The 26653-nt window shown below is 33.7% G+C and overlaps 1 protein-coding gene across 1 annotated transcript; it reads right to left on the reverse strand.

Annotated features, from left to right (window-relative positions):
• Nucleotides 1-556: 556 nt before the first annotated feature.
• On the reverse strand, nt 557-26653 carry LOC128191320 (multidrug resistance-associated protein 1-like). The gene is made up of 29 exons (XM_052863400.1): nt 26440-26653; nt 23929-24105; nt 23048-23173; nt 19941-20069; nt 19487-19600; nt 18843-18904; nt 14778-14915; nt 14318-14578; nt 13746-13938; nt 12933-13253; nt 12565-12702; nt 12098-12329; nt 11911-11977; nt 11314-11440; nt 10386-10562; nt 10028-10195; nt 9068-9254; nt 8415-8487; nt 7908-8049; nt 6955-7189; nt 6298-6608; nt 5846-6045; nt 5321-5447; nt 5015-5116; nt 3526-3672; nt 3210-3368; nt 2774-2940; nt 2398-2592; nt 557-1773 (listed from the first exon to the last, which is right to left on the reverse strand). Exons 1-29 carry the CDS (start codon nt 26470-26472, stop codon nt 1662-1664), a joined length of 4620 nt encoding a protein of 1539 aa, XP_052719360.1. The 5' UTR covers nt 26473-26653; the 3' UTR covers nt 557-1661.

The raw sequence follows: 26653 nt of genomic DNA on the forward strand, positions 1-26653 counted from the left end.
AACGATTTTAAAATTTTTACTCTATATATTCCAATGTAAAACTTTGACCCCATTGTGGCCCCACCTTATCCCCATGGACAATGATTTGTACAAATTTGAATTTACACCCTCTGTGGATGCTCCACACAAGTTTCAGCTTTCCTGGCCAAATGGTTTCTGAGAAGAGGATTTTTGAAAAATATCAACAAATTTTCAATAAATCATAATTATCTCCCTTTGAAAGAGAGTGCGGCCCTTCATTTTAACAAACTTGAAGTTTATGCTTGCAAAATATATATTACAAATCCATTGTGGTTCTTTTATTTTTTCTTAAAGATTATACCTTGTGCATAGTGCAGTCAAATATGCGTTTCTTCCATGGGCCACGTTAATCGTCCTTGGCTACATCGTTAAAAAAAATCGACAAAGCTTGATGTCATCAACACTCTAAACTTCTATCTTGCCTTTACCAAGTTTCAACCCCAATATCAATTCTAACCTTAATATCAATATTGGCTTTGCTTGTTCAAAACCTAAAGAATTCTTTGATGAAAAATGAAATAAAGAGAAACATATCTTGATTTTTTACTATTTAAGTTTACTGACAAAAAGAGTTATAACTGATCAAAAATACAAACATGAGATTCAATAATTCTGATCAAGTAAAAATACTGGTCGTGAAAATAATTGTTCAGATTCAGTAATGCAAAATAAATGTACTTTGATAAATTGTGATATCATTAACATTACCGGTATTTCAACTCTGTGTTCATACCAAATGCTTAAAACGTTTAAAATGATGCAGTAAAATATACAAAAACAAGTTAAATATTTAAACATCCAACAGTTTGGCATAGACAATAAATCAGAGGCACCTGACTTTGAAAATATCCCTTTTTATACTAAGAACAATCATGTACTAAAATACCAGATTATTTTTCAATTAAAAAATAGTTTATATCAGGTTCCTGTGAATAAAATGAATCAAATACTTATCAAATCAGCATACTCTCTGCTAGCTGCATGCATCTATTGTCATCATAAATTACATTCCAGGTTGTATACATGTACAGATTTTACAGGTTTTCCACTTCAGTGAAAAGACTACATGTAATATGGCACACCATAAAATTGAGGGAAACAAACAGTGCACAAATTTTCACACAAACAAAACTTGGACAACATAACAAATGATTTACAAAGAATTTCCAATTAACTGCTATATGTTTCACAATATCTCATTAGTATTTTTTAATATGAAGCAAACAAATAATTTTTGGTTAACTTATTACTTCAATTGAAATGATACATGCCTGAAATGCCTGCTTACTTGATGGAATTCTATATAAAAATAATGAAACTTTTACTTTACTTTTTTTACTTTATGCTAAATACACATTTGTTTAACTTTTCAAGTGGTGAACATTTGTCTATACATTCATGCAGAATAGGGCATCTGATTTTCCTGCAATCTATTTCACTGTGCATACTGAACATACTGCTCAAAGGAATTACTACCTGACTCAGGTTTAAAACACATCTCAAATATATCAAATCATATTTGGTAAATGTACATGTGAAATCAATAGATTTTATGTATTCTACAATGTAAACATAAAGATTCATACATGTATGTAGATGGAAGTGCATGAATAGCTTAAGCTAGGAAGGAAATGTTGGTTTCATACTATCCCAGCATCCTTTGCCAGCTGATAAAACAAACTATTCGTCCTCTGTAGTAGAACCTGCGGATTGTCAAATTCTTTCACTTCTCCCTGGTCCAAAACCATGATCCTGTAACAAACAGTATATAACCAATGATTGAAAAAGTTAATTAATATCCTAATCCTACCTTTTGTTCTATATAATCATACAAAATTACAAAGAACTTAAAATTCTTACTATCTCCTACCAAGAAATTTAAGAGAGAGAACAACAATTTTTCAGTCTAAACCAATTCACACTTTACAAAAGTTATGTCCTTTGCCGCCATCTTTGGGGAAAAACCCATATGTTTCTCACAGTAGCCTTTGTAGTTTAGAGGTTTGTAACTTTGTCATTTGACAATAAAATTCCGTTTCCATTGTGTATTTTGATTGCCCCGGGATAGGGCATCCCACACATCGAAGGAATAAATTAAATTCAAGGAGATTTTATCACAGAACACCCAAATATTTGGTAGCATAAAGAAGGAAAAAGTTCGGTTTTTCCCTTTTGACCTTTGGGTGGACCCCGCAAAGGGAAACAACTTCTGCAAAGTGTGGATTGGACTATAGGTAATGTGCAATCATCCAATTTCTGTGATGTTTATGAACTCCTTCTTGCTTTTAGAATTTTGTTTTGTGTGTTTTGATGTTTGAGAACTTAGAGAGACTTTTTTAAAGTAATTTTAAATTTCCTGAAAACCCCTGAGAGTACCTGTCATAGTCTATTACAGTGTTGAGTCGATGGGCAATGGTTAGAACAGTGCAGTCATTGAACTCCTGTTTGATCGTGTTTTGAATGAGCTCATCTGTTTCCATGTCAACAGCTGCAGTGGCTTCATCCAGGATAAGAATTTTGGTTTTTCGGAGAAGTGCTCTCGCCAGACATAGTAACTGCCTCTGTCCCACACTACAATTCAGGAATTACATGGGTGAATCTCTTGATGATCTTGCTTTTGGGTTCAATATTTCGTGGTATCAAAATATTACATGACACCGGGACCCCAGCAACTCTAATCAGGAATTCTATTAGCCACCCAGTCCAATATAGATGGTCCATATTTCTCTAAATTCTACACATCATTCTGTACCTCAGATTTTGGCCCCCTTCTCCACAGTCATACTCCAGGGCTGAGGGCAGGCCCTCGACAAAGTCCTTGAGGTGGGCGTGCTCCAGGGCCCCCCACAGTGTCTGGTCATTGTAGCTATCCATCGGATCCAAGTTCATCCTCAGTGTGCCAGAAAACAGAACTGGGTCCTACAGACAAAACAAGAATGCTACTTTGGAAAAATGCACAGGTAATCATCTTTCATCTACAGGAAACATTTGTTTTTCATCATAATTTTGTACAGTGTAATTAACAATTGTTTCTACATTATCACATATTCTCAAAGTATACATGTATATATAGTGTAGAACTTAAAATATGTACATGATATAATACATATGTATTAGAAAAAGAAGTTTCAAGTACTTGTTTGCTTTAGTTATTGCTAATACTTGATGTTTTCCAGTTCATGGATTACCTGTGGAAGAATGGTCAGCCTTGACCTTGAATCATGTAGGCCAAGGTAAGACAGGTTTTCATCATCAATGACAATGGACCCAGAGGTCGGTTCAATCAGGCGGAACAATGCCAAGGTCAGTGAAGACTTTCCAGCTCCTGTTCTTCCAACTATACCAACCTTCAGTTCATAAAAGTTTTAAAACAATGATTAAGTCCTTTACAGAATTATCATCTTTTAAATGGGATATTAAAGAAAATTACATTTCAAAGCTTGTGTACATGCATATTCAGTAGAAACATAATATGTTTTACAGTGTGCACATACAATGTATTACCTTTTCAGCTACGTTGACCTTGAAGTTGATATTTTTAAGCACAAGGTCAAGGCCACTCCGATACCTTGTTGAGTAGTTCTTGAATTCAACCACCCCTTTAGAGGGCCAGCCAGGCATTGGGCGTTGAAATTCATTTATAAGGTCAGCCTTCAGATACATAGAACAGAAAACAGAAATTTTAAACCTCTAGTATTCACTGTATTCTAAACTCAAAGATTTTTTAAAGTAAAACAAGAGATCCTTCTTCATATTAAAATGTGACACAATTTCAACTAAAAAAATTATTTTTGATTTTTATGTACATGTATTAAATAGTTTACTTTTGTATTTTAAATGATTCACCAAAGTTTGAATGTTAGAAGTTATGTTACAAGTGAGATACAGAGGAAAAAAGTCGTTGTTAAATAAACAAAGCTTATATTTGTTTACAAATAATGTAAAGTAAAGAAATTCCCATTTTTTGACAAAATAACTTGTCGAAACAAGATTAATAGAATCATTCATTATTACTTGTGTGGGATGGTGAAATTCCACCGTGGGGACAAGATTCACGGTCTAGGACGAGGCTCTGCCAAGTCCTAGACCGTGAATCTTGGCCCCGAGGTGGAATTTCACTATCCCACTCGAGTATATAATTATGAATGATTATTTTTCTCGCATTATTTTACATTAAAAAAAACATGTCTGACAACTTTCTGTTATGACGTTATAAGATTACTTTCAGTTTATCCCTCCGCATGCTTCAAATAGGGCAAGTCAAAATGAGAGCACACAGCAGTTTTAACGATAAAAATATGATAAATTGAAATTAACAAAGCAAAACAATTACTTAATGAATAATCTCAATCAATCATTTTGCATTTCCCTACAGCAGATGTTTGTTTTAGTTTTAAAGTGGCGTAGTAATACACAATGTAAGACAGAAAAATCTCACACTGCTGTCTCACACTGGACAAACCGATCTCACACTGGTGATAATGTGAGAAAAACTGATTCAATGTGTTATAAAAAAAATTCTCAACATCAAACAGCAACATAAGATTGAGACTTATACCACTACAACACATAGGTAAACATTATCAGAACTCGAGCTTTGCTTACAAAACAAAGAATTCTAACTTCTGTAACTCGCTTGTAACTAGATATTTGACTTTCAAATTTTTACAAAGCATTTAAAACGTCTATATTAACAATTCTAGACATAAAAATTGAAAAAATAAAAATAATATTGGAAATATTTGAGCTCAAATCGTGTCTAAGTCCCTTTAAGTTAGATAACTAACTGAATATTGGTCTAAGATTGTTACTTTAAAATTTCATTAACTTTTAAAGCTGGTAATATGAAAATGAATCCTAAAAGAATGAGATCAAGATATTTCATCAGACTAGCAATTAAGTGGAAAAATTTCAATGATAGCTAACAAAATTTCTAAGTCTAAGATTAAACGGTTGATATCTTGAATTAATTGATTGATATCTAACACCATACCTCAACTGGAGTCTTTGTATACTCAGATACCCTCTCCACAGCTACCACATTGGTCTCCAGTTGGGATATCATCCGCACAAACCAATTCAAGTTCTCTGTGATCTGCAAAAAAAATAAAATATGAGGAGAGTTAACAATTATTTATTACAAATAGGAATATAGTAACACAGTTTAAAAAAAACATGACAGATAGATATACATGTGTACATTGATCAAAATAGAAAACAACTTTCTTTACCTTATTAAAATGATGAGAAGTAATAATGCTGTGACAGTAAGGAAACATTCATTTGAAAAAGACTTTACCTGTAAAGCATATGAGATAGAGAGTCCAACGATTCCTCCCTGAATAGAGCCTCTGGCTAAAACAGCAAAAATGGCTGCTGCCAAAACAACAAAGTTTCCTAGGAGTTCCAATCTAAAGCCTAACCATCTACAAATATTCATACAAATTACTGTCTAGTCTTTATAACAAGTATTATTTTCTAGAAAAAGGAGTGGTTGATTATAATAGTTACTTTTCTTTTGAATTTTTTTTTTAATCTACAGCATTTATTTCTCTGTTCAGAATTTTGATTTCATTCATTTTTTCCCCAAAATCTTGGCTATAATGGAAATGTACATTATTACAGCTTTTCTACCTTTATAGACAAAAATTGTCCACTTTTGTTAGAGGATAAAAGTTCTTTATAACATGTACACTGTAAAATGAGACTTATCTCAATTTAATAAATCAATGTTTCAGAAGGCCAATAAATTTTATAGCTTTGTAGGGTTTATTTTGCATTTATCTTGGCATGTTCAAGTGAAATGTATTCTCAACTTTGTTACCTATTAGCAGTGTTGCTGGCAAAAGTAAATACTTGGTTTGTGTCAACTCTTTTCTGAGACTCCAGAATGAACTCTCCCTGTAAACCAAAGGCTCGAATGACACTCGCCCCTGTAACCGTTTCACCAAAATGGCTGTAGATAGGGGAGCGAGTCTTAGACTCAAGCCGCTTGAGTTGTCGAGATGTGGTAATGTAAAATCTCTGAGCAAAATAATTAAGAATATTTTTTACAATAAATCTGGGGGGAAAAAAAAAATTTCTTTGAGATAAATCATATTTTTAAATTTTAACAACAGGATTATTGTTTGTGTTTTTTCATTTTTGTAACTTAATTGTCTTTTCATTTAAAGTTTTGAGAGCTAGCATGAATAGATTTTCAAAAACAGGAAATAATTTAATTTAGATAAATGTAATGAAGGTATTCATATAAATAAGAGACGGAACCACCAATACCTGGACTAAAAAGTAGAGGATCCCGAGCGGTAGAATCACAGTCATAAAAACCGGGGTACTGAATGAGATGACAACTAACGCTCCAACGACCATCAGTAAGCTGTCCATGAACATGAAGAACGTGTTGGGGAGTTCCCCATCAATGGTGCTGATGTCATCTGAGAACCTGTTCACAATGCGCCCAGTGGGGGTCGTGTCGAAGAATGACATGGGTGAGCGGACAATATTGTGTAGCATTCTCTGGTGAAGCGAGCGGGAGGCTATGATGGTGCGGTACACAAATATCAGCTGTATCAGCACTATCAGGGCAGCTAAAAAAGGTTCCACATCATTTATGTTTCATATCTAACTAAAGTAATAGGAACCCAAACAATCTCAAGAAAAGTTTGAATGGTAATACAATTAAGTTAAAATAAAAGAATGCCTAGAATTTCACTTAGATAAACTTGAATTGATTACTAAACCTTGGCAGTTTAGCAAAAGACTTTTTAAATAAGATTTTCTACACAATATGTAAAAGATAAAACTCATTCTTCCATATTTCGGCTCATCAAAGATTTTTATTTTAAAATTTTTAAATTAAAAGAAATGATACACATTAGTGTAAGCTTTGTCAAATGAGTTAAGCTGAGACATTCAATACCAATAGAGACTTGCCTTGAGCTGCACCCAGCCCACCATAAACACCAAAGTAGTAGTCATTCTTCTCCCTCCTGAGTGAACTGTTTCCAAGGACTGTGATGTTATTCAAGGTCTGGTCTTCTGTCCAGTAACTTATCCATGTATTGGAGAAAATACTCACACCCATAAACATGATATACAGAACCATGTAGAGAGCAAAATATGGCATACCAATGGCTCGGGCATAGGTCAAAAACACACCAAGTTTTACCTGCAACATAAAATATATCACACTTATACATGTACTATTATATCCTTTTTTAAGCTAATTTAGATATCAATTCTTATTTTGAAGGGAATATCTAAGTGATTTTCTTAAATACTTTGAGCATCATTCATATTTTATATGGTTGTAATTTGCAAATCTATTTGACATCAAATCAAACAGTTTCAAATTACATCTTATACATCTTTCATTAAACTTTAAAAATAATGTGTTTTACCACCTTCCTATGCAAAGTTTTAAGCACTGAGCCAAAGGGGGCAAATATATACAATATTAAAGATGGTCTTAGCATCCAATTTTTCCAAAATCAAAAATATTTATGTTTCCATAAAGCTTATGTCCAATATGGTTCATGACAAATATGTGCAACAAAGAGGTACATGTACTCACATAGCTAGCAAATGTCACAAATATTTCACAGACTCCATAAAAAATAACAGGAGTCAAGTTCTACTTCATCCTTCATCTATTCTAAAAACTGTTTTTTTAATAAAGTACAAGTATGTTTTTTAAATCTAGTGCTCAGCTTGCTCTGATTCCAAGTGTACAAGAAATTTGTCTTGTGGCAATGTCATATTTTAATGACATAGTTTACAAATAAAATATTTGACAATGCTTGATGCACATGGGCCGGTATGCTGAACAAAATAACAATGGTGATCCTTGAGAACGCTTTAATCTGTAGAGCACCCTGAAGACTTACATTGCCGATTTCAGCCTTTTCCTCCTCTATCAGCTTATGACTTCCCTTCTGTATTCTGCTTTTATCTTCCGTTTTTTCTTCCTTCATTGTAAGACTCTTCTGCCGTAGCAATAATCCCTTTTCACTTTCTGATTCAGATATCCTAGAGTGAATATGGATATTGTTATCATTGCAAAATATTTACACCAGTATGTAAAACAGATACCTCTTTCATTTCATCAAGATGTATCATGTATATCTTGAGCAAATAAAGGAAAAAAAATTAAAATACTCTGTTAATCAAAACCATGATTGCATGGGTAAAAATAACAAAGGGAAGAAATCAAACCTTTTAGCCATTGAATATTTAATGTTTAGAGGGTAAATTTAATAATGTAAAATATGTAATACTGAAAATACTTCAAAATGCTTTACACCTAGATAAAATTGGCAAAGTTCTGAATTATAATACATGTACATGTAAATGCAATGAACTCCTGGACATTGTGAATACTTTGTGTTTCTAACCTCCTGCCATCCCCGTCCTCATCTGAAGTCACTGACACCAGTCTTTGCAGTATCATTTCTTTGGTTTTTCTCACTTCAAAAAAAAAAAATCTGAGAATCCATGCAAGTATGTACTAAAGATCATTACCTGTCCAATTTTAGGAGTGTAAAAGAAAGGGGGATAAAAATTTTCATAAATTCTTAATAAATCTATGAACCTTTCTAAGGGAAAAACAAGAGTATAATTCCCAGACAGAATCATACTATTAAAAACTACATTTAAAAAAGAAAAAGAAAGGAGATTACATTTTTAAACAATTATACTACATATTCCCAATTAAATGTGAGGAATTAATATCCAATAAAATCGCAAGAAGCACGTCACTTCACAGATTTTAAAATCTCATTGTCATCGTTCTGACAGGTGTTAACTATGTTAAAAGTTAAAACTATGATCAAATCCTATGTTCAAAATTTTTTATTTTTATGTTTCGAAGTAAAACTGTGGAATCTTGAAAATGAGTACTCAAGTAAAATAAGGAATCTAGTCAATCTACTGAAAATGCATTAAATGGAAATAAAAATCAACCGGAGTAATTAATAAAGAGGACATGTATGTCCCAGCCCTCGGAATCAACAGAAGAAATCAGTACAAAGTACAAGTATACCCCTACCGTCAGGGTCCTCATCACTCTCCTCTTTGTTGTTGGTGAGGTATGTGGTCAGGAACTCTGCGAATGGTCCGGCATGATTTAACAGCTCCTCATAAGTCCCAACCTCAGTAATACAGCCATTGGCGAGCACAACAATTTTATCCACTTTTGGTAACCAGTGTATTCCATGAGTGACCAAAACTCTCGTCTACAAATCAAATGTTTTATCAGGCTCGTATTTAACATGATTTGAAAAGGATGGATTACAAATTTTATTTTTTTGTTCAAGAATTTTTAAAAATATTTTATGTTTTTACTGAAAACTTAGAGGGACTTGGACACGATTTGAGATCAAAAAATTTATTTTTATTTTTTATGTATAAAATGGTTTACTGGTGCATTCTAAATGATTGACTAAAATATTGAATGTTAAAGTCAAGTTACAAGCGAGATACAGAGGTAAGAACTGATTGATATGTAAACAAAGCTAAAGTCTTATAGCTGTTTACAAAAAATGTAATGTAGAGAATAACCATTTCTTAGACAAAATGGCATGTAAAAACAATTTAAACTTATTCAATATCTTCATAAATACTATTATCAACAAAAGAAAAGTACATTTGATTGAAACTCACACCAATACAATACAAATGTAAAAAATGACAATATTCGAGCTTTGTTTACAAAACAAAGAATTGTGAACTCTGTATCTTGCTTATAACTTGATATTTGACTTTCAAATTTTGACATAGCATTATGAACTTCTTTATTTATCAGTATAAACATTGAAAATGGAAAAATAAAATTTGAAACTTTTAAGTGAAATCGTGTCCAAGTCCCTTTAAGTCATTGGTTAGAAATACATGTACATGCATAGTATTATTTTTTTCTATTAAAAGGAGGAAGACAACATGAAATGTTTCCTTTCTTTGTAAAAGAAGAGTATACATCTATAAACTACAGCATGCCTAATTAATTTACCTTATTTTTGAGCAGTCCTGTATTTCCTATGACTTGGTCAAACAAATGTTTGCCTACATTAGAATCAACAGCTGACAAAGGATCATCCAAGAGATAAATGTCTGTGTCGTGGTATACAGCTCTGGCTAAACTCACTCTCTGCTTTTGTCCACCACTCAAATTAATGCCCTGCACCCAATGATATACACATTTTAACCAAAAAAAATCAAGATTTTAACTCTTAACAATAACAAAATTTACGTTAAAGCATGTCAAACTAAAACTACAGATATCAGGGTTTGTGTCTTCTTTGTAATGGCAGTAAAAACTCAAGGAATCTAAAATCATGACTCAATTTTTCCTGTGATAGAATGCTTACATTTTCTCCTATCTCAGTGGCATCCCCTGACGGCAGCATTTCCAGGTCAGGCTGTAGAGCACAGGCCTTAATGACTTGCTGGTAGTAGTCCGATCGCATTGGTTTGCTGAACAATATATTATTCTGGACGCTGTTGTTCTGTATCCATGCCTGCTGGGGAACATAGGCCACAGAACCCTACACATAGACAGAGGTCATAATAATACTGTTATACAAAACATGGAAACCCACGGTAGAAAGAGGCTACATGCTGTTCAACACCAAATCACTTCATGATATAAAAACACTCTTTAAAACAAATTCAACAAGAGATGTTTGTAAAACACTTATGCCCCCCTCAGTTGGAAACATCTGTGTAGAAAATGAACCTAAACTGCAAATAATTGAAATCTCTGCAAAGAAAATGAACGGAAACTGCAAATAATGAAAAAAAATTAAGTCAAAGGCACACATAACTCTATCAAAAAATGCTTGATTCTTGATTGTACTCAAAATTAAACTTGACTTAGATATTATTTTGAATAACCTGTATACCAAATTTCATTTCAATATGTGCATCCTCTGCAAAGAAAATGAATGGAAACAGTTGGTTGACCGACAGAAAGAGTCTGACAGACAGCAGCAAAGCAATATGCCCTCTCTTCTTCGAAAGGGGGCATAAATATAATGAATTTATAGATATACATATAACATATTAATTTTGTTTCTCATCTCCTTTATGAGATTTTTTAAGGCTTAACAAATTATAGACAATAAAGTAGACAAAATTTATTTTACAGTGTTATCCCAGTATTTCACTACATATATTAATAAGAGTTTACTGTTGATATATGTACTATTTCAGAAAAATATTTACTAAAGCACATGAAGACACAATGAAAGACAACTGGATCATGATATTTAGATGTGCAGGAACAATCAATTTTACCTTGACATTAACTTGACCTTTGACCTTGATCATTTCTCCCAGTATGGCTGACAATATGGAGGATTTCCCTGCCCCCACCTGTCCAACAATAGCCACCAGACTCCCTTCTTCAACTGTCAGGTTGATGCTTCAAATTATAAGGAAATAAAAGTAAATTAATTTGTAAAGCTAGAATTTTTTCAAATGAAACTGATAACTCAGAGAGACTTTTTTAATGAAATAAATACAGGATTTTGAATAAATGACCTCATGTTAACAAGATCATGTCACTTAAACTCTCAGGATATGAACATTTCATACCTTATTGGGTTATATATGAGTAATTTTTTAACCAAGTATGAGCCTAAAATGATTTTTCAACCAGTATGATAAAACAATGTTACATGTACTTTGAGTGTGCTTTTAGTGAATCTATAGTGAATTTATTATCATTTCCCCAAATCGTAATACCGGTACATCTCATGAACTAATCAGAAGTAATGATTTACGTTTTTGAAGATTATAAATTCTTGTTTGTCTTTAGCACATGCTTTAAGAGTAACTTACAGAAAATATCATTAATTCTTGTGTGCAACAAAATGAAAAAGATGTCCTTACTTTTTCAAACATTCACCAACTTCTGAATCCCACATAAAAGTGCCATCTTTAATGGATATTGTGTCATCTGAAATGAAATGTTTTTTCTTAAAAGTTCATGAATTAGAGGGAAACAAGTAAATCATTCTATATATAGTAAGTTAATACTCTATTTTCAACAAAAGAAAACTTTTGTTATCAAAATTACCTCTATCAAGATCATGTGATACACAATCCAGATCTATATCATCATTGTTCAGGAATTTATTGAGCCTCTTCAATGACACAAAAGCTTTGACTGCCTCAGACATCATCCATGGCGCCATGTTTACAGCAAAGCGCAGAATATTCAACAAAGAAATTGCAACAAAGGCCACTTCTGGAGAGAGGAAGTGGGTGTCGATAGAATACACGTACACACCGAATGTCAACATTGAGACCTTAAATTAAGAAAACAGAAATTCAACCTATCTAAATCTAAAATGAATCTGTAAAACCTATATCAATAACAATATGGTTAGCTGTAATAACTGAAGTTCAAATTCAAATTTCAAATAGGTAGCTGAAAGTGAGAGCAAAATAAAATATCCTTCAAATTACTAAATCTAAATTGCTTTCATAAACTCGATTTTTTTTATGAATCTTGAATTTTACAAATAAAATCTTTTCAGTTACCATGTATGGTGCTAAAATCCAAGAAAACCAGAAGAATAGGCCAATCATACTTTCTTTCTTTAAAAGACTCAACTCTATGTTGCGAATGGCTTCAATCTTCTCCTTGAAAGACATTTCCCAAGCATACAACTTCAGAATCTGAAAGAAAATGACAAACCCCTATTTACAAAACCTGTTTGCAAAGCAAATTTTTCCAAAACTTAATCATAGGAACACTTAATATTGCCCTCAAATCATCAACAGTTCTTATACTGGCTTAATGGCTACATTATCAGCATATGAAGCTTACTCTTAAAGATTGGTTAATACCTTTAAACTGAAAATGCATATATAGATAATAAACTAAATTAAAACAAATGATATAACACCTTGATTCCATTCAGAACTTCTGTTAGCAGTTTAATACGGTTGTCCTTTTCTTTCATCTTGGCTTTCTGTAATTTCTGCATCATATTCATGATCACTCCATTGAATGGAAACAGAAGAATAAGGAACCCAAGTCCAGCAAACATTGCGTATTTGACGGTGTCATACAGGAAGTACAAGCACACCCCTATCTGGAGCACCGAGGACCAGCACGCCCACAGGTAGGGGATCATGTTTTGTATGTTTTCGGTGTCCACCGACATCAGGTTCACTATTTCCCCGACAGTTGCACCTTTTCTTGCTTGGTTGTTCATAGTCAGAGCCTGAAATTGAAAATTAGATATAAGAGAGTGAAACCATATTAACTCTTTCTGACAAATCCTTCCTAGCTATATCAAGTATCAGTATAAAGTAAGTTTATTTTGGGGGGTGGGGGTGGGTGCGGGGGTCAATGAAAAAAAATTAGAAATTGTTATAACAGCATTATATAAATTCATTTTCTTTTAATTTCCATAATTTAATACAATTTTAATGAGCAATACAAAATTAATTAATTATAGTCTAAACTACAATTATACACAAAATATACAGTATAAACTATTCTACACTTACAAGGTGATTATACATACATATACTCATTATATGAGTTGTTTAAAATACATGTAGAATCTTTTTAAAGTCTCCCTATAACTTTTAGTAATGAAAATAGCACTCTATATGAAATTATTCTGACGCAACAATGTTAACCCCAATAAGATCATGAGAGACTGTTCGATTTCATCACCCTTAACTGCATGTAGTCCATATCTACCCACCTTTTTATACACAGCAGACACCAAGCAGGCCCTGATTCGGAGTCCCACTCCCACCCCCCAGAAGAACAGCTGATGGAAGAAGAAGGACTGGAGTATCACAGTCAGGAAGAAGCCCGCGGCCAGCACATAGCCCTTCCAGTCCTCTCGCCAGGTTGTGTCAGTCGGGTCGTTCTTAGAGAACTGGATCAGGTACCTTAAGGGTTGAACTGTGTGGTTAAATTAACCATTTCATACCACATGTCAATGGTAAAACAGGAAATTTATAGATGATACTTGATCATTTAGCTTAATTTAGATAAATAAATGTACTTAGGGAAGAATTATAACAATAGAAACAAGGTTGAACATTTAACGCTTCATAAACTGCAAAGAAGTTTATCAAAAGCTTACCAGGTAAACTGCTTCAACCCAGTTTATACATTAACTAAGTGCTCAGTCTTTTTTGCATAATTTTGCCTTTTCTGATGATTGCTTATTTCATGTTAGGTTTGCTTAACTAAAGTAACATGCATATTTTAATGCACATTCCAACTGCCAAAAATTATCACTTTATCAGCAGTAAAAAAACTTACTTGAGAAGCTCCGGAAGAACAAAGACAAGTCCATCATAGAAAAGCTTAAAAGTCTGAGCATGTAATATCTCCCATCCAAACGTTTTGATGATCACTTTTATCAGAGAAGGTCCGATCACTTCTGGTTCTTTCTCGGACTTCTTAGTTTTATCTCGCTGGAGGAGAGGAGTTTTTTCTGATGTGTCCTCTTGTATACTGGTGTAACAGTTTGGCCGATTCTGATTGGCAGAGCCAGGGGAATCGACCAATACTTTAAGTGACCTACAAGTTATTAGAAAAAAATAGAGAATTAGTCTCTAAACGAAACTGGACCAAAGACCCAAGTTGATCAATTTCTTAATCATGAGCATCAAATTCTGAGGATCATACACTGGCACAAGTTTTCATTTACACTTCCATAATTTAATTGGTGTTAATTGACAAATACATGTACATTAATGAACCCTTCCTTAGAATTCACCTCACTGTCCTATATTTCTCTTTTTCCTTGCTCCAATTAGCTTCAAATCTTGGAATGACTGTTTTGGACTGTTCTCTTGGATTTAATTGGAATATTTCACCTTCTGTCACTGGTTTCTTGTACCCTGAGATCATCAAACTGTAAAGTAATGAAAACATTTTATTAAAGCAATGAAAACATTGTATTAAAGCAATGAGAGCATTGTATTAAGCAATGAGAGCATTAATTAAATTAAAGCAGCGAAAGCATTGTACTAAAGCATCAAAAGCATAGACATAGTACTCATTATTACTGTTTAAAATTTTGAAAACCTAAATTCTCTTATTTCGTATAATTAAGAATGAGCATACAGTTTACTTTCAGGGTTTACTTGGGGTTTACTCTGGGTTTACTTCAATTAAGTTTACAGTTTACTTTCAGGGTTTACTTGGGGTTTACTCCGGGTTTACTTCAATTAGGTTTACTCGTGGTTTGCTTTTGTGAAGCAAACCTCTCTTTTATTCAATTATCTTAATTACTGCCTGTAATTCCCACCCCTCGTATATTCCAAATACACATGTAGCGTCTGCCTCAGGAGTCTACGTCTGATAGGGGTCTACTCTCTGGGTTTACTTGGGGGTTTACTCTGGGTCCACTCTAGAAAACCAGGAGTAAACCCTGAAGTAAACCTGGTGTTTAGACTGGGTTTACTTTCGGTTATGTTGGGTCTGATAGGTAATGTCTTTACTGAAAGAAAATCATTTGTTTCAATAATAATTTAGTTTTCTATAATTACTTTTGGGGCCAAGTGACCATCTTATTATTTATTGCTCACATTGTATCTCTTGAGGGCATTTTATACACCATAATACCACAAAAGTGGGGTTTTTAAAGAACTACAGCCCTGAAATTCTACAGCATGGTAGTGCACCGTCTTACCTACTTGAAAATTTCACACCGAGATCATCTGTATTTTTAAGAAACAAAAGAGCATCTTCAAATGAAGATTTTTTTATTCCTCGAGTCAAGACATGTCAAGCCGACACCTTTTACTATAATGGTATTTCAGACTGGAATTTTTCACCATCACATATTAAATGTACAAATGGAAAGAATGTTTTTAAAACAAAAGTAAAAAGTTTTATTTTACAAAGGAGAATTTTTTTTAACATAATAGTGATATGTTACACTATTACACAAAATATAATTTTACCAAACGCTTATTATCAGTTCAATGTTATCATGTATACTCAGGATGAGTTTATATCGCTGTGTATGGTATAATTAGCACAGTGCCTATATTTTGTACAAACACATATTGTGTTACAGTAAAAACTAAACTAAATAAGTAATGTTTCATATATCATTGAAAGGACCCCATTGGATATATGCTTTCGAGCTTTCATGGGTTACCCTGGTATCATATTTATATGTTTTTCGAACACCACCGTTTGATGAAATTAAAATCATTTAAATACTGAAACATAGTAATATGTACAATACAAGAGGCCCATGGGCCACATCGCTCACCTGAGGAACAATGGGTATGATAAAAGCTTAATGAAGTCATAATACAAACAATCTGGACAATGTACAATAATACATGTAGATCCTGTAAAAATAAAATCCATTTTCCCCCCTGGATATTCTTATGTTTATAATCATTAGTCCCTTTTCTAACAGGATGATTTTATAGTCATATCACATGTTGAGTATTGCAGTCCTCAAAAAGATCCTTTACAATTGTTTATATATGGGATATTAAGCTACATCAAACTCTGAACCTTCTTGTAAGGCCGAAGAATTGTCCTGGAGCCAAAGTCTTAACAATCATAAAGAATCACCTGGCTGATTAGTTTCTGAGAAGAAGATTTTAAAAGATTTACTCTATATATTCCTTTGTAAAACTTTAACACCCAACACCCCCCAATGTGGCCTCACCCTACCCCCAGGGATCATGTTTTCACAACTTTGAATCTACATTATATATTCCTATGTAAAACTTCAACCCCCCATTGTGCCCCACCCTACACCCAGGGATCATGAATTTCACAAATTTGAATCTACACCGCCTGAGGATGCTTCCACACGAGTTTCAGCTTTCCTGGCTGATTAGTTTCTGAGAAGAAGATTTTCAAAGATTTACTCCATATATTCCTATGTAAAACTTCGACCCCCCCCATTGTGGCCCCACCCTACCCCTGGGTGTCATGATTTTCACAACTTTGAATCTACACTACCTGAGGATGCTTCCACACAAGTTCCAGCTTTCCTGGCTGATTAGTTTCTGAGAAGAAGATTTTCAAAGATTAACTCTATATTTCTATGTAAAACTTTAACACCCCCCCCCCCAATGTGGCCTCACCCTACCCCCAGGGATTATGAATTTCACAACTTTGAATCTGTACTACCTGAGGATGCTTCCACATAAGTTTCTGCTTTCCTGGCTGATTAGTTTCTGAGAAGAAGATTTTTAAAGATTTACTCTATATATTCCTATGTAAAACTTGGACCACCCCATTGTGGCCCCACCCTACCCCCGGGGGTCATGATTTTCACAACTATGAATCTACACTACCTGAGAATGCTTCCACGCAAGTCTCAGCTTTCCTAGCTGATTAGTTTCTGAGAAGAAGATTTTTAAAGATTTACTCTATATATTCCTATGTAAAACTTCGACCCCCCCATTGTGGCCCCACCCTACATCCAGGGGTCATGAATTTCACAAAATTGAATCTACACTACCTGAGGATGCTTCCACACAAGTTTCAGCTTTCCTGGCTGATAAGTTTCTGAGAAGAAGATTTTTAAAGATTTACTCCATATATTCCTATGTAAAACTTCGACACCCCATTGTGCCCCACCCTACCCCCAGGGATTATGAATTTCACAACTTTGAATCTACACTGCCTGAGGATGCTTCCACACGAGTTTCAGCTTTCCTGGCTGATTAGTTTCTGAGAAGAAGATTTTCAAAGATTTACTCTATATATTCCTATGTAAAACTTCGACCCCCATTGTGGCCGCACCCTACCCCCGGGGGTCATGATTTTCACAACTTTGAACTTAAACTACCTGAGAATGCTTCCACGCAAGTCTCAGCTTTCCTAGCTGATTAGTTTCTGAGAAGAAGATTTTTAAAGATTTACTCTATATATTCCTATGTAAAACTTCGACCCCCCATTGTGGCCCCATCCTACATCCAGGGGTCATGAATTTCACAAAATTGAATCTACACTACCTGAGGATGCTTCCACACAAGTTTCAGCTTTCCTGGCTGATTAGTTTCTGAGAAGAAGATTTTTAAAGATTTACTCCATATATTCCTATGTAAAACTTTGACCCCCTATTGTGCCCCGCCCTACCCCTGCGGGTCATGATTTTCACAACTTTGAATCTACACCACCTGAGGATGCTTCCACACGAGTTTCAGCTTTCCTGGCTGATTAGTTTCTGAGAAGAAGATTTTTAAAGATTTACTTGATATATTCCTATGTAAAATATCGACCCCCCATTGTGGCCCCACCCTACCCCCGGGGGTCATGAATTTCACAACTTTGAATCTACACTACCTGAGGATACTTCCATACAAGTTTCAGCTTTCCTGGCTTTCTGGTTCTTGAGAAGAAGATTTTTGAAAATTTTCATTAATTTCTAATTATCTCCCCTTGAAAACGAGTGTGGCCCTTTATTTTCACAACTTTGAATCCCCTTTGCCTAAGGATGATTTGTGCCAAGTTTGGTTGAAATTGGCCCAGTAGTTCCTGAGAAGATGTTGAAAATGTGAAAAGTTTACGGACAGACGGACAGATGGACAGACGGACAGACGGACAGACGGACGACAGACAAAATGTGATCAGAATAGCTCACTTGAGCTTTCAGCTCAGGTGAGCTAATAATTGTTCATATGTATGATCTGACATATGATACCAGAAAATTTATCTACCTATCTTACTTTTAATTATCCTCGGATTACCAAAACATCAACTCAATTCAAATTTACCATACTAAACATTCACTAGCTTGTACACTTTTCTCTCCTCAAAATGATAAAACAGCATTATTATTGAAGAACAGTACTGTTACCTGTTCATCCACCAGAAAGTAATTCGAGACAGGAATGAAGCACGCACATCTGGACATTCTTTCTGTTATATAAAATGCAATATACATGAACATATGAATTTTTTTGATTTTTATTATTTTGAAAACAATTGATAATAATTTAGTCATTAAAAAAAACCTATATGTTATTTGGACTGGTTGTCTGGCAAGTAATAATTGTCAAGTAATAGATTTGGAAACTACTGTATACAGGGTGATTTTTTCCCCATGTAATTTTCACACTTCAACACTTACAAACAGTGTAGCCGTTTTTGAATTCACACAGACAAAGTTGTGTTTAAGGAAAGATAATTTAAGGCATTGAAATTCAAACAGTCTTAAATTCACCAGCTGTCAATAAGGGTAAAAGGAGCAAAAATATGAGGGGCAAATATTTCCCTGTATACAATAATCAAATACAAACCAATAAAAAAAAATCTGAGATAATTGGAAAGTAATGTTCACCAGGTGAATGTGACATTTTTCTCCCCACAAGTAACACATTTTAAAATCACTCCAATAGTGAATACATGTGATATGGATAGAAATATTTTTGTCATCTACTGCTGAGGTACATGTATAACATCAGTTTTTAACAGGTTAGGACTCATCATAAGAGTTTTTACCTCAATTTCTGGTCTACTAATTTTGTCAGCTGTACAGAAAAGGATCCATTGTATGAGGCAGAGGCCAAAATAGACATTGAAGACAATAAAATTTGGAGGTTTGTCCACATATTCCTAGAAACAAGCGAATGAATTAATAATTAATATAAAGTGGCATAGTTAAATAAAGACTGTGTATTAAATCTTTGTTAATTCACTAAGTGTTCTAAATGATTCCTTAATTTTACATGTTTACGCAAGTATGTTAGGCTTCCCTATTGATTTTACAGCGATGTGTAGAAAGTCACTCGTCTGTATTTGTATGTTGTAATAAATGATTTAAAGAAATAGTCTCTGTCAAAGTATTTTTTCTCTGATTTAAACAATACTGTTCCCCAGCCATATTTTAGCTTTGGGACACCTTAAATATGAACATGCTAAAAAATTTAATTTCATGCAATGACTCTTTAATTACCTTGAGTATAATTTTCCGATAGAATGGAATGATATAAGTAATGTTGGCAATTGTCCAATACATGAATAGAATTCCGGATGTAACAAACCCTTTCTGTCTCTCCAGGAAAATATATACTAAAACAAGCAACTGAAAATAAAGATAATGTGATTAAAAAGTCCAATATGTACTATTATAAAAAAACATCATAATACTTGTCAAACGCAAAATCTACATGTTAAACTTTACACTTGCAAACTTTTACACTTATAAATATTACTGTAAATTCCTTAAATTATGTGAGTACTTAAATTCCACAATTCTGCCGTTTTATATCAAATTGCGATAATATATAATTGCGATCACCAATTCTTTGTTATAATTTTCTATAGTTTAAAACTGTCCGATTTAAAGCCAGATTTTAAAGTTCGCACTGGTTGCTTCTTGCGATTTTACACAGAATTTTATCTCATCGTGTTTGATTAGGAATTATCTACAGTATTTGATCAGAAAATAATGCCTCATCTCATGATCAATGGACATGGGGGTTTTGTTGAAGGAGAAAGGGGAAGGGGTCCTGGGAGGAGAGCTTGATGTCATTGACTTACATTAGCTATTCTCACTGGCTAAACATATCGATTTATCCTGATAACCTTCATTAATCACATAAAACACATTTGACATTTAAGGTGGCTCTATACACCACTTTTTTATGACGCAGTACGCAAAAAAGTAAATCTGGAAGCATGCAATTCCGGTACTGGCTGATTTAAACTGAGGCGTATTGTATGGGTACCGCTCTTTTGAAAAATTTGTTAAATAAATAGATTTAATTTGATAATTAGAAAATTCATTACTTACAAGTAATGTGGTATGTGACACATTCACGTTGTGTGGTTTAATTTATCGAAATAAACAATAAAATTAAGTATAATTTTTTAAATAGTTTCTTTCCCGTTATCGATATTTTACAGCGTAGCGCAGAGGTGGGTTAGTGGGTTCACTACAAACCTGTAGATCATCAGTTCGAATCCCGTTGAGGACAATAAAATTTTTAACTTTCCAAAATTTTCTAAAACGTTTTTTTTGGTTGAATACTGGGAAAGAAAATTCTAAACTGGCGAGAGTATTTCAATTATAATATACTTTAATCTACATTAATGTCGACAGATGTTCCTGACCATCTTAAGGGGATGGGAGGGGGGCTTTGAATTTCTCTCAGGTTGGGATACATAAATCCTATTAGCTAATTTTCCCCTTTATTTATTTGACTTAGTTTTGCATTAAAGCGAATACATTCACTTATGTAGGCCTATAATGAAATATGTATTTATTTATCATTCCAATATGATATTTAGGAAATTTTCTTCAACTCAGAAATGAAAAGTCCCATAAGTGTTTGGGCCTTGGGACTTAGGAACTATAACTCTTACCTGAGGAACTTTCATACCAAATAAAATTTAAAATATTTTTTGTGTTTATTTGCAATGATTTTCATTCAATTTTTTATGTCACATTTATTAAAATACATAAATCAAGCAGCTTTTTCAGATGATTTGTCAACAGAGTAAGAAAATATGAAAAATTATGTTTTGGGGAAATACTAAAAAAAATTGCAATAATAACATTTTTGATTGTTAAGAAATGTTATATTTTTTTTAGGTGTCCGAAAGAAATATCCATCATATGACAAAAACAATTCTCTCAATTTGCTAATAGTTAACTTTTTAAAAATCATTTTACAAAAACACGAAAAAACATTAAAAAATTCTTTAAAAATACCTATAGTATCCCTATCATCATTTTGATATTTCATAAGTATATGTTTTGTGGTCTTCAATTGAAAATTAGAATAAACTGTGGGTTATAGAGCCACCTTAAGACATTTATTAAACCAGAAGCAATGGTAAATCTTAAACGGGGCAATTCAAGTAATGCAATATTAAACAAGAATAGAATTCCTGGGTCCCCCGCCGGTCAAGCAGTATACTAGTATCGAGTCTATCGACCAAGGCTGATTTAGGAACTTGACCAAGGTATTAGTGATATAAACATTAAGTATAAATTTAATGAAAATCCGTCAAAATTTGTAGGCATGAGAGCGCTTACAAGGTCAATTTTTGGATAAACTGGAGTCATTACTGTGGTCAAGGTCTCATAACTCCAACAAAAAGGATCGACCAATGCTGATTTTCGAATTTGACCAAAGTATTAGTGGTATAAACATCTGGTATAAATTTAATGAAAATCTGTCAAAATTTGTAGGCATGAGAGCGCTTACAAGGTCAATTTTTGGATAAAACGGAGTCATTACTGTGGTCAAAGTCCCATAACTCCAACAAAAAGTATCGACCAATGCTGATTTTCAAACTTGACCAAAGTATTAGTGGTATAAACATCTGGTATAAATTTAATGAAAATCCGACATAATTTGTAGGCATGAGAGCGCTTACAAGGTCAATTTTTGGATAAAACGGAGTCTTTATTGCGGTCAAAGACTCATAACTCCAACAAAAAGTATCGATTAACGCTGATTTTCGAATTTGACCAAGGTAATAGTGGTATAAACATTTGGTATAAATTTAATGAAAATCCGTCAAAATTTGTAGGCATGAGAGCGCTTACAAGGTCAATTTTTGGATAAAACAGAGTCATTATTGTGGTCAAAGACTCATAACTCCAACAAAAAGTATCGACCAATGCTGAATTTCAAACTTGACCAAGGTAATAGTGGTATAAACATTTGGTATAAATTTAATGGAAATCCGTCAAAATTTGTAGGCATGAGAGCGCTTACAAGGTCAATTTTTGGATAAAACAGAGTCATTATTGTGGTCAAAGTCTCATAACTCCAACAAAAAGTATCGACCAATGCTGAATTTCGAACTTGACCAAGGTAATAGTGGTATTAACATTTGGTATAAATTTAATGAAAATCCGTCAGAATTTGTAGGCATGAGAGCGCTTACAAAAAAGTGTGACGGACGGACACACGGACGCACGGACGCACGGACGGACGCCCGGCATTTCTATGTCCCCGCACCGCGATGCGGCGGGGGACAAAAAAAAAAGACAAGAGAAGAAATAGTACTCTCGTTTTGAAGTCAAACCATTATACATGTACGTACCAGTGTCAGTGCCTCAATACTTGGACCAATCAGCCAGGCTTTCCAGTACGAGTTGATCGCAGACAAATCATGCACAGCTGTCACTATCTCTATGATACATATGGCTAGAAAACACAAGGTCAGCACCTACAGACAAATACAGGCATATCAGCATATTATTTTCAATTTGGAAAAACATATGGAATAATATTTTATCATAATTCTATCATTGGTCTCTGAATTTATTCCCACTGAATGCTCATGTTCAAGGCATATATGATCTGTATGCACAGGCCATTCTTGCTGACTGAGTAAAATGCAGTGACACCCCTAAGGACTCCAAGACGTCTTTGCAAGCTAGCACAGTTGACTAGCACTTTGTCCATCCTGAATCATGTTTGTAACTAGATTGTGTAAACAGAGATCTTGTGATGCAAAGGCACGAAAAGCGCCGAGCCCTAATGCATCAAATAAAGAAACCATCTTGTTGTGATGACACTATAGGAGACTCAACTCGAGCACCTCATGCCATCCTATGGCTCTGGTGAGGAAGTCTAGGTGTTCTATATCTAGGATAATTCTTCTTAACTTTATGTATTTTTTTAATCTAAAAATGGCAATGAATTAACCAGCTATCTTACCTGAATTACCTGTACAATGAAGTGGTTTCTGCTAATGGTGAATAGTTATTAACTTACAAAAAGCATTTGAATTGCTCTATGCATTAAAAAAAGAAACGGCTGTGGGAAATATGCAGGTGTAGAAAGTCACTTGTCTGTACTTCATACAATATGACATTATAATCAAGGGAAATATGCAATGTAACAGCTGACATGAAATATCATATAATACATGTGGTGATAATAACAATTTGTTACAATCACCAAGAAGCTACCACTTACTACTTTGAAGACAAACTTGGTTGTTACGGGGTTGGGGTCATTCCTTTGTCTCATCAGGTATAGCAGATAGAAAGGGGAGGTAACCCAGAGCCAGCCACTTGCCACCCATATAAGAACAGTGTTCTGGAAACATTCTGTAAACTGTGGCCAGCTATTTCTCCAAGTAAGATTGGTATCCTGAAAAATGTACATTTACATATATATGCATTATATTAACTACATGTATATTAACACACACACTCTCTCGTGTGTCATTTTTTGCGTTTTAAAAAGTTTCTCATAAAAAATGATACAGTACTGGTATATAATTTCTGCGTATTCAATTATTTGCGATTTAAAGAGATTGCAAAAAAAGCAAAATTAGATAACGAAAATTTCCGGATATACGGTAAGACCTACCTTGTTCAAAAAAATGTCAAATGAGCAATTTAAGGGAGAAAATGGAGATTGAGAATAAAGAAAATATGGCACACACAAATGATTCATTCATACGAATACTTGGAAAGTTATATCTATACAGAAATAAAAAAGAGAGTGAATTCATGTATCAATCTGAGAAAAGCAGGCAATTTTTTTTTCTTTCAAAGTTTCCAGGTCTTCCTAACAGTCATTTTGTGCACAAGAGATGTGGTAGCAAATGGAATGTGTAAAGGGTTGTGCAAAATGCCAGTATGATGACAACCCATTCATGGCCCCCTGCTCTTTTAAAAAATTCCTGGATTAATATCATTCATGCATCATAACACTTGGCAAAATTAGCAATCAACACCAAAAAACCCCCATAAATTCCTCTTATATCAGCACAATATACAGCAAAATATGATATCTTGAATTTTTTTTTAAATTTACATTCAATCAGCATCTGTTACACAGATTTTATTTTTTTAAACAGCAATATTTAATGTATGGATTTTGAACTTCCAAACAGGAGCCAAGGTCCTAGAATATGGTTGTTAATTATTAAAAGTTTTATTTTGGCAAAATCAGGTGAAACTTCCTTGCAATATTTTTTTCTTTCATCCTTTTTTCAAATTTCTTTTTTTACGACATATGAAATGTACCAACATGCTTTTATTTTTGTTCTATGATCTATAAATAGTTGTTTTATCATTAGCATACAAATGCATCTGTTATATTCCCATTCTGTTTTCATATTTTAAATTGTTTTGATTTATAAATCAGAAAAAAGGTAAAGAAAATACTATTGTCCACTCAAATTTATTTATTTGCCAAAAATTTTGGCAAAAAAAAAATTAGATTTATTATTTATCATTAATAATCACTAGCCTATTCATACTTCTTTCATCAGAAATTATATTAAGATGGCCTCTGTCTTTTATGGTGAGGTATGTGATATTTTCTTATCTGTATAAATACACTAACTACTGGTATAAAACGTCCAGATATCTACAGGGTTGTCTCTAAAAAGGTGAAGTAGAAGGAAGAAATAAAAATGTAGAAGGGGGTCTGGGGGTCTAACTTTTAGCTAGATTGTGTTTGAAATGCAAAAATAGCTAGGTAATTATATCAATTAATCAGGGGATTTCCTCCCCCCCCCACCCACCCCCCGAGTCTAAGAGACAACCCTGTATCTACCCCCCCCCCCCCACCCACCCCCCTCCCCCAAATACTCTCTATAGCCATTTAAAAGTTGGCATAAATGCAGGTGTTTCAAATTATTTTTCAATTAACTCTTGTGACTAATATAAAATAAATGTGTATATAATCTTTTTGGGTTATGCATAATGAAAACCGATTTCACAAAACTTTATCTGGCCATTATCATATCCACAGAGATTCATCATTTATGCATACATCAACCTTTTATAGAGATGTATTAGGTTTCCCACCAAATATCTTAACCTAATTATTGAAGCAAATCCACCAAGCATATCAAAATTTACAAAATTTGTTTAAAGACTAATAATTGTAGTGTCCAGTGAAGAGAACCTCAGGGTTCAATGATTGTGGAAACAAGGAATGTAAACATGGTAAAATGCATTAGTACTACAAAATGAAATACCACACCAATACATGAAATTACATTTACAGACTTGAATCAAGTAAATCTGATCATGAAATTTATGACCGAATCCAGGTCAATGTTCTCAATATTCAACTACTGTGAGGGTGTAGTTTATACATAGCTTGTATAGTTAACTACACTTAAGTTGTGTTTCTCAATATTGTATAGTTTCATATTCCACTGGCAATAGAAACATTTTTTTTATAATATGAATAATATACATGAATTATAACTGCCCAAGATAAATATATATATTTAATCTGATGCCAACATAATTTGCATTTTTTTTTAAAGCTATACAGAGACATATATCACGTTGATACCACCAAATAACTCCTTTAAATCAAATTTGATCATTTTTTGGGGGGAGGGGGATGGGTTACCCTTTACACTTGCTCTATGTTTTACTTCTATTACACGCATAGATTTATGTACATCCGTACTTCGAGAAACAGAGAAAAGCTGTGCACCCAATGAAAACTTACCCATACAACTGATCCATTGCAGAAGTCCTCCATTCCGAACCCTCACGGAATTCTGCAGATAATGAAGAATTCAAGTGCCGTCTTTTAAATAACTAGCGTATTGCATAATACAATGTCAATACAAAGGGTTAGAGAACGTGTACTTTTTCCGCTACTTTGCCGACAGTTGTTGCTTCATCGCTAAGAATATACCGAAGAGCGAATTCAGGAAAAG

The sequence above is a fragment of the Crassostrea angulata genome, chromosome 1, assembly GCF_025612915.1.
Source record: "Crassostrea angulata isolate pt1a10 chromosome 1, ASM2561291v2, whole genome shotgun sequence".
Classification (NCBI taxonomy): Eukaryota; Metazoa; Mollusca; class Bivalvia; order Ostreida; family Ostreidae; genus Magallana; species Magallana angulata.

Coding starts and splice junctions, on each gene's coding strand:
- LOC128191320 (XM_052863400.1), bottom strand. CDS start 26,472: ATGGAGGACTTCTGCAATGGATCAGTTGTATGG. Junction 20,070..23,047: donor GTATTGAGGCACTGACACTG/GTACGTACATGT, acceptor CTTTATTTTCAG/TTGCTTGTTTTAGTATATAT. Junction 2,593..2,773: donor GAAGGGGGCCAAAATCTGAG/GTACAGAATGAT, acceptor CCTGAATTGTAG/TGTGGGACAGAGGCAGTTAC.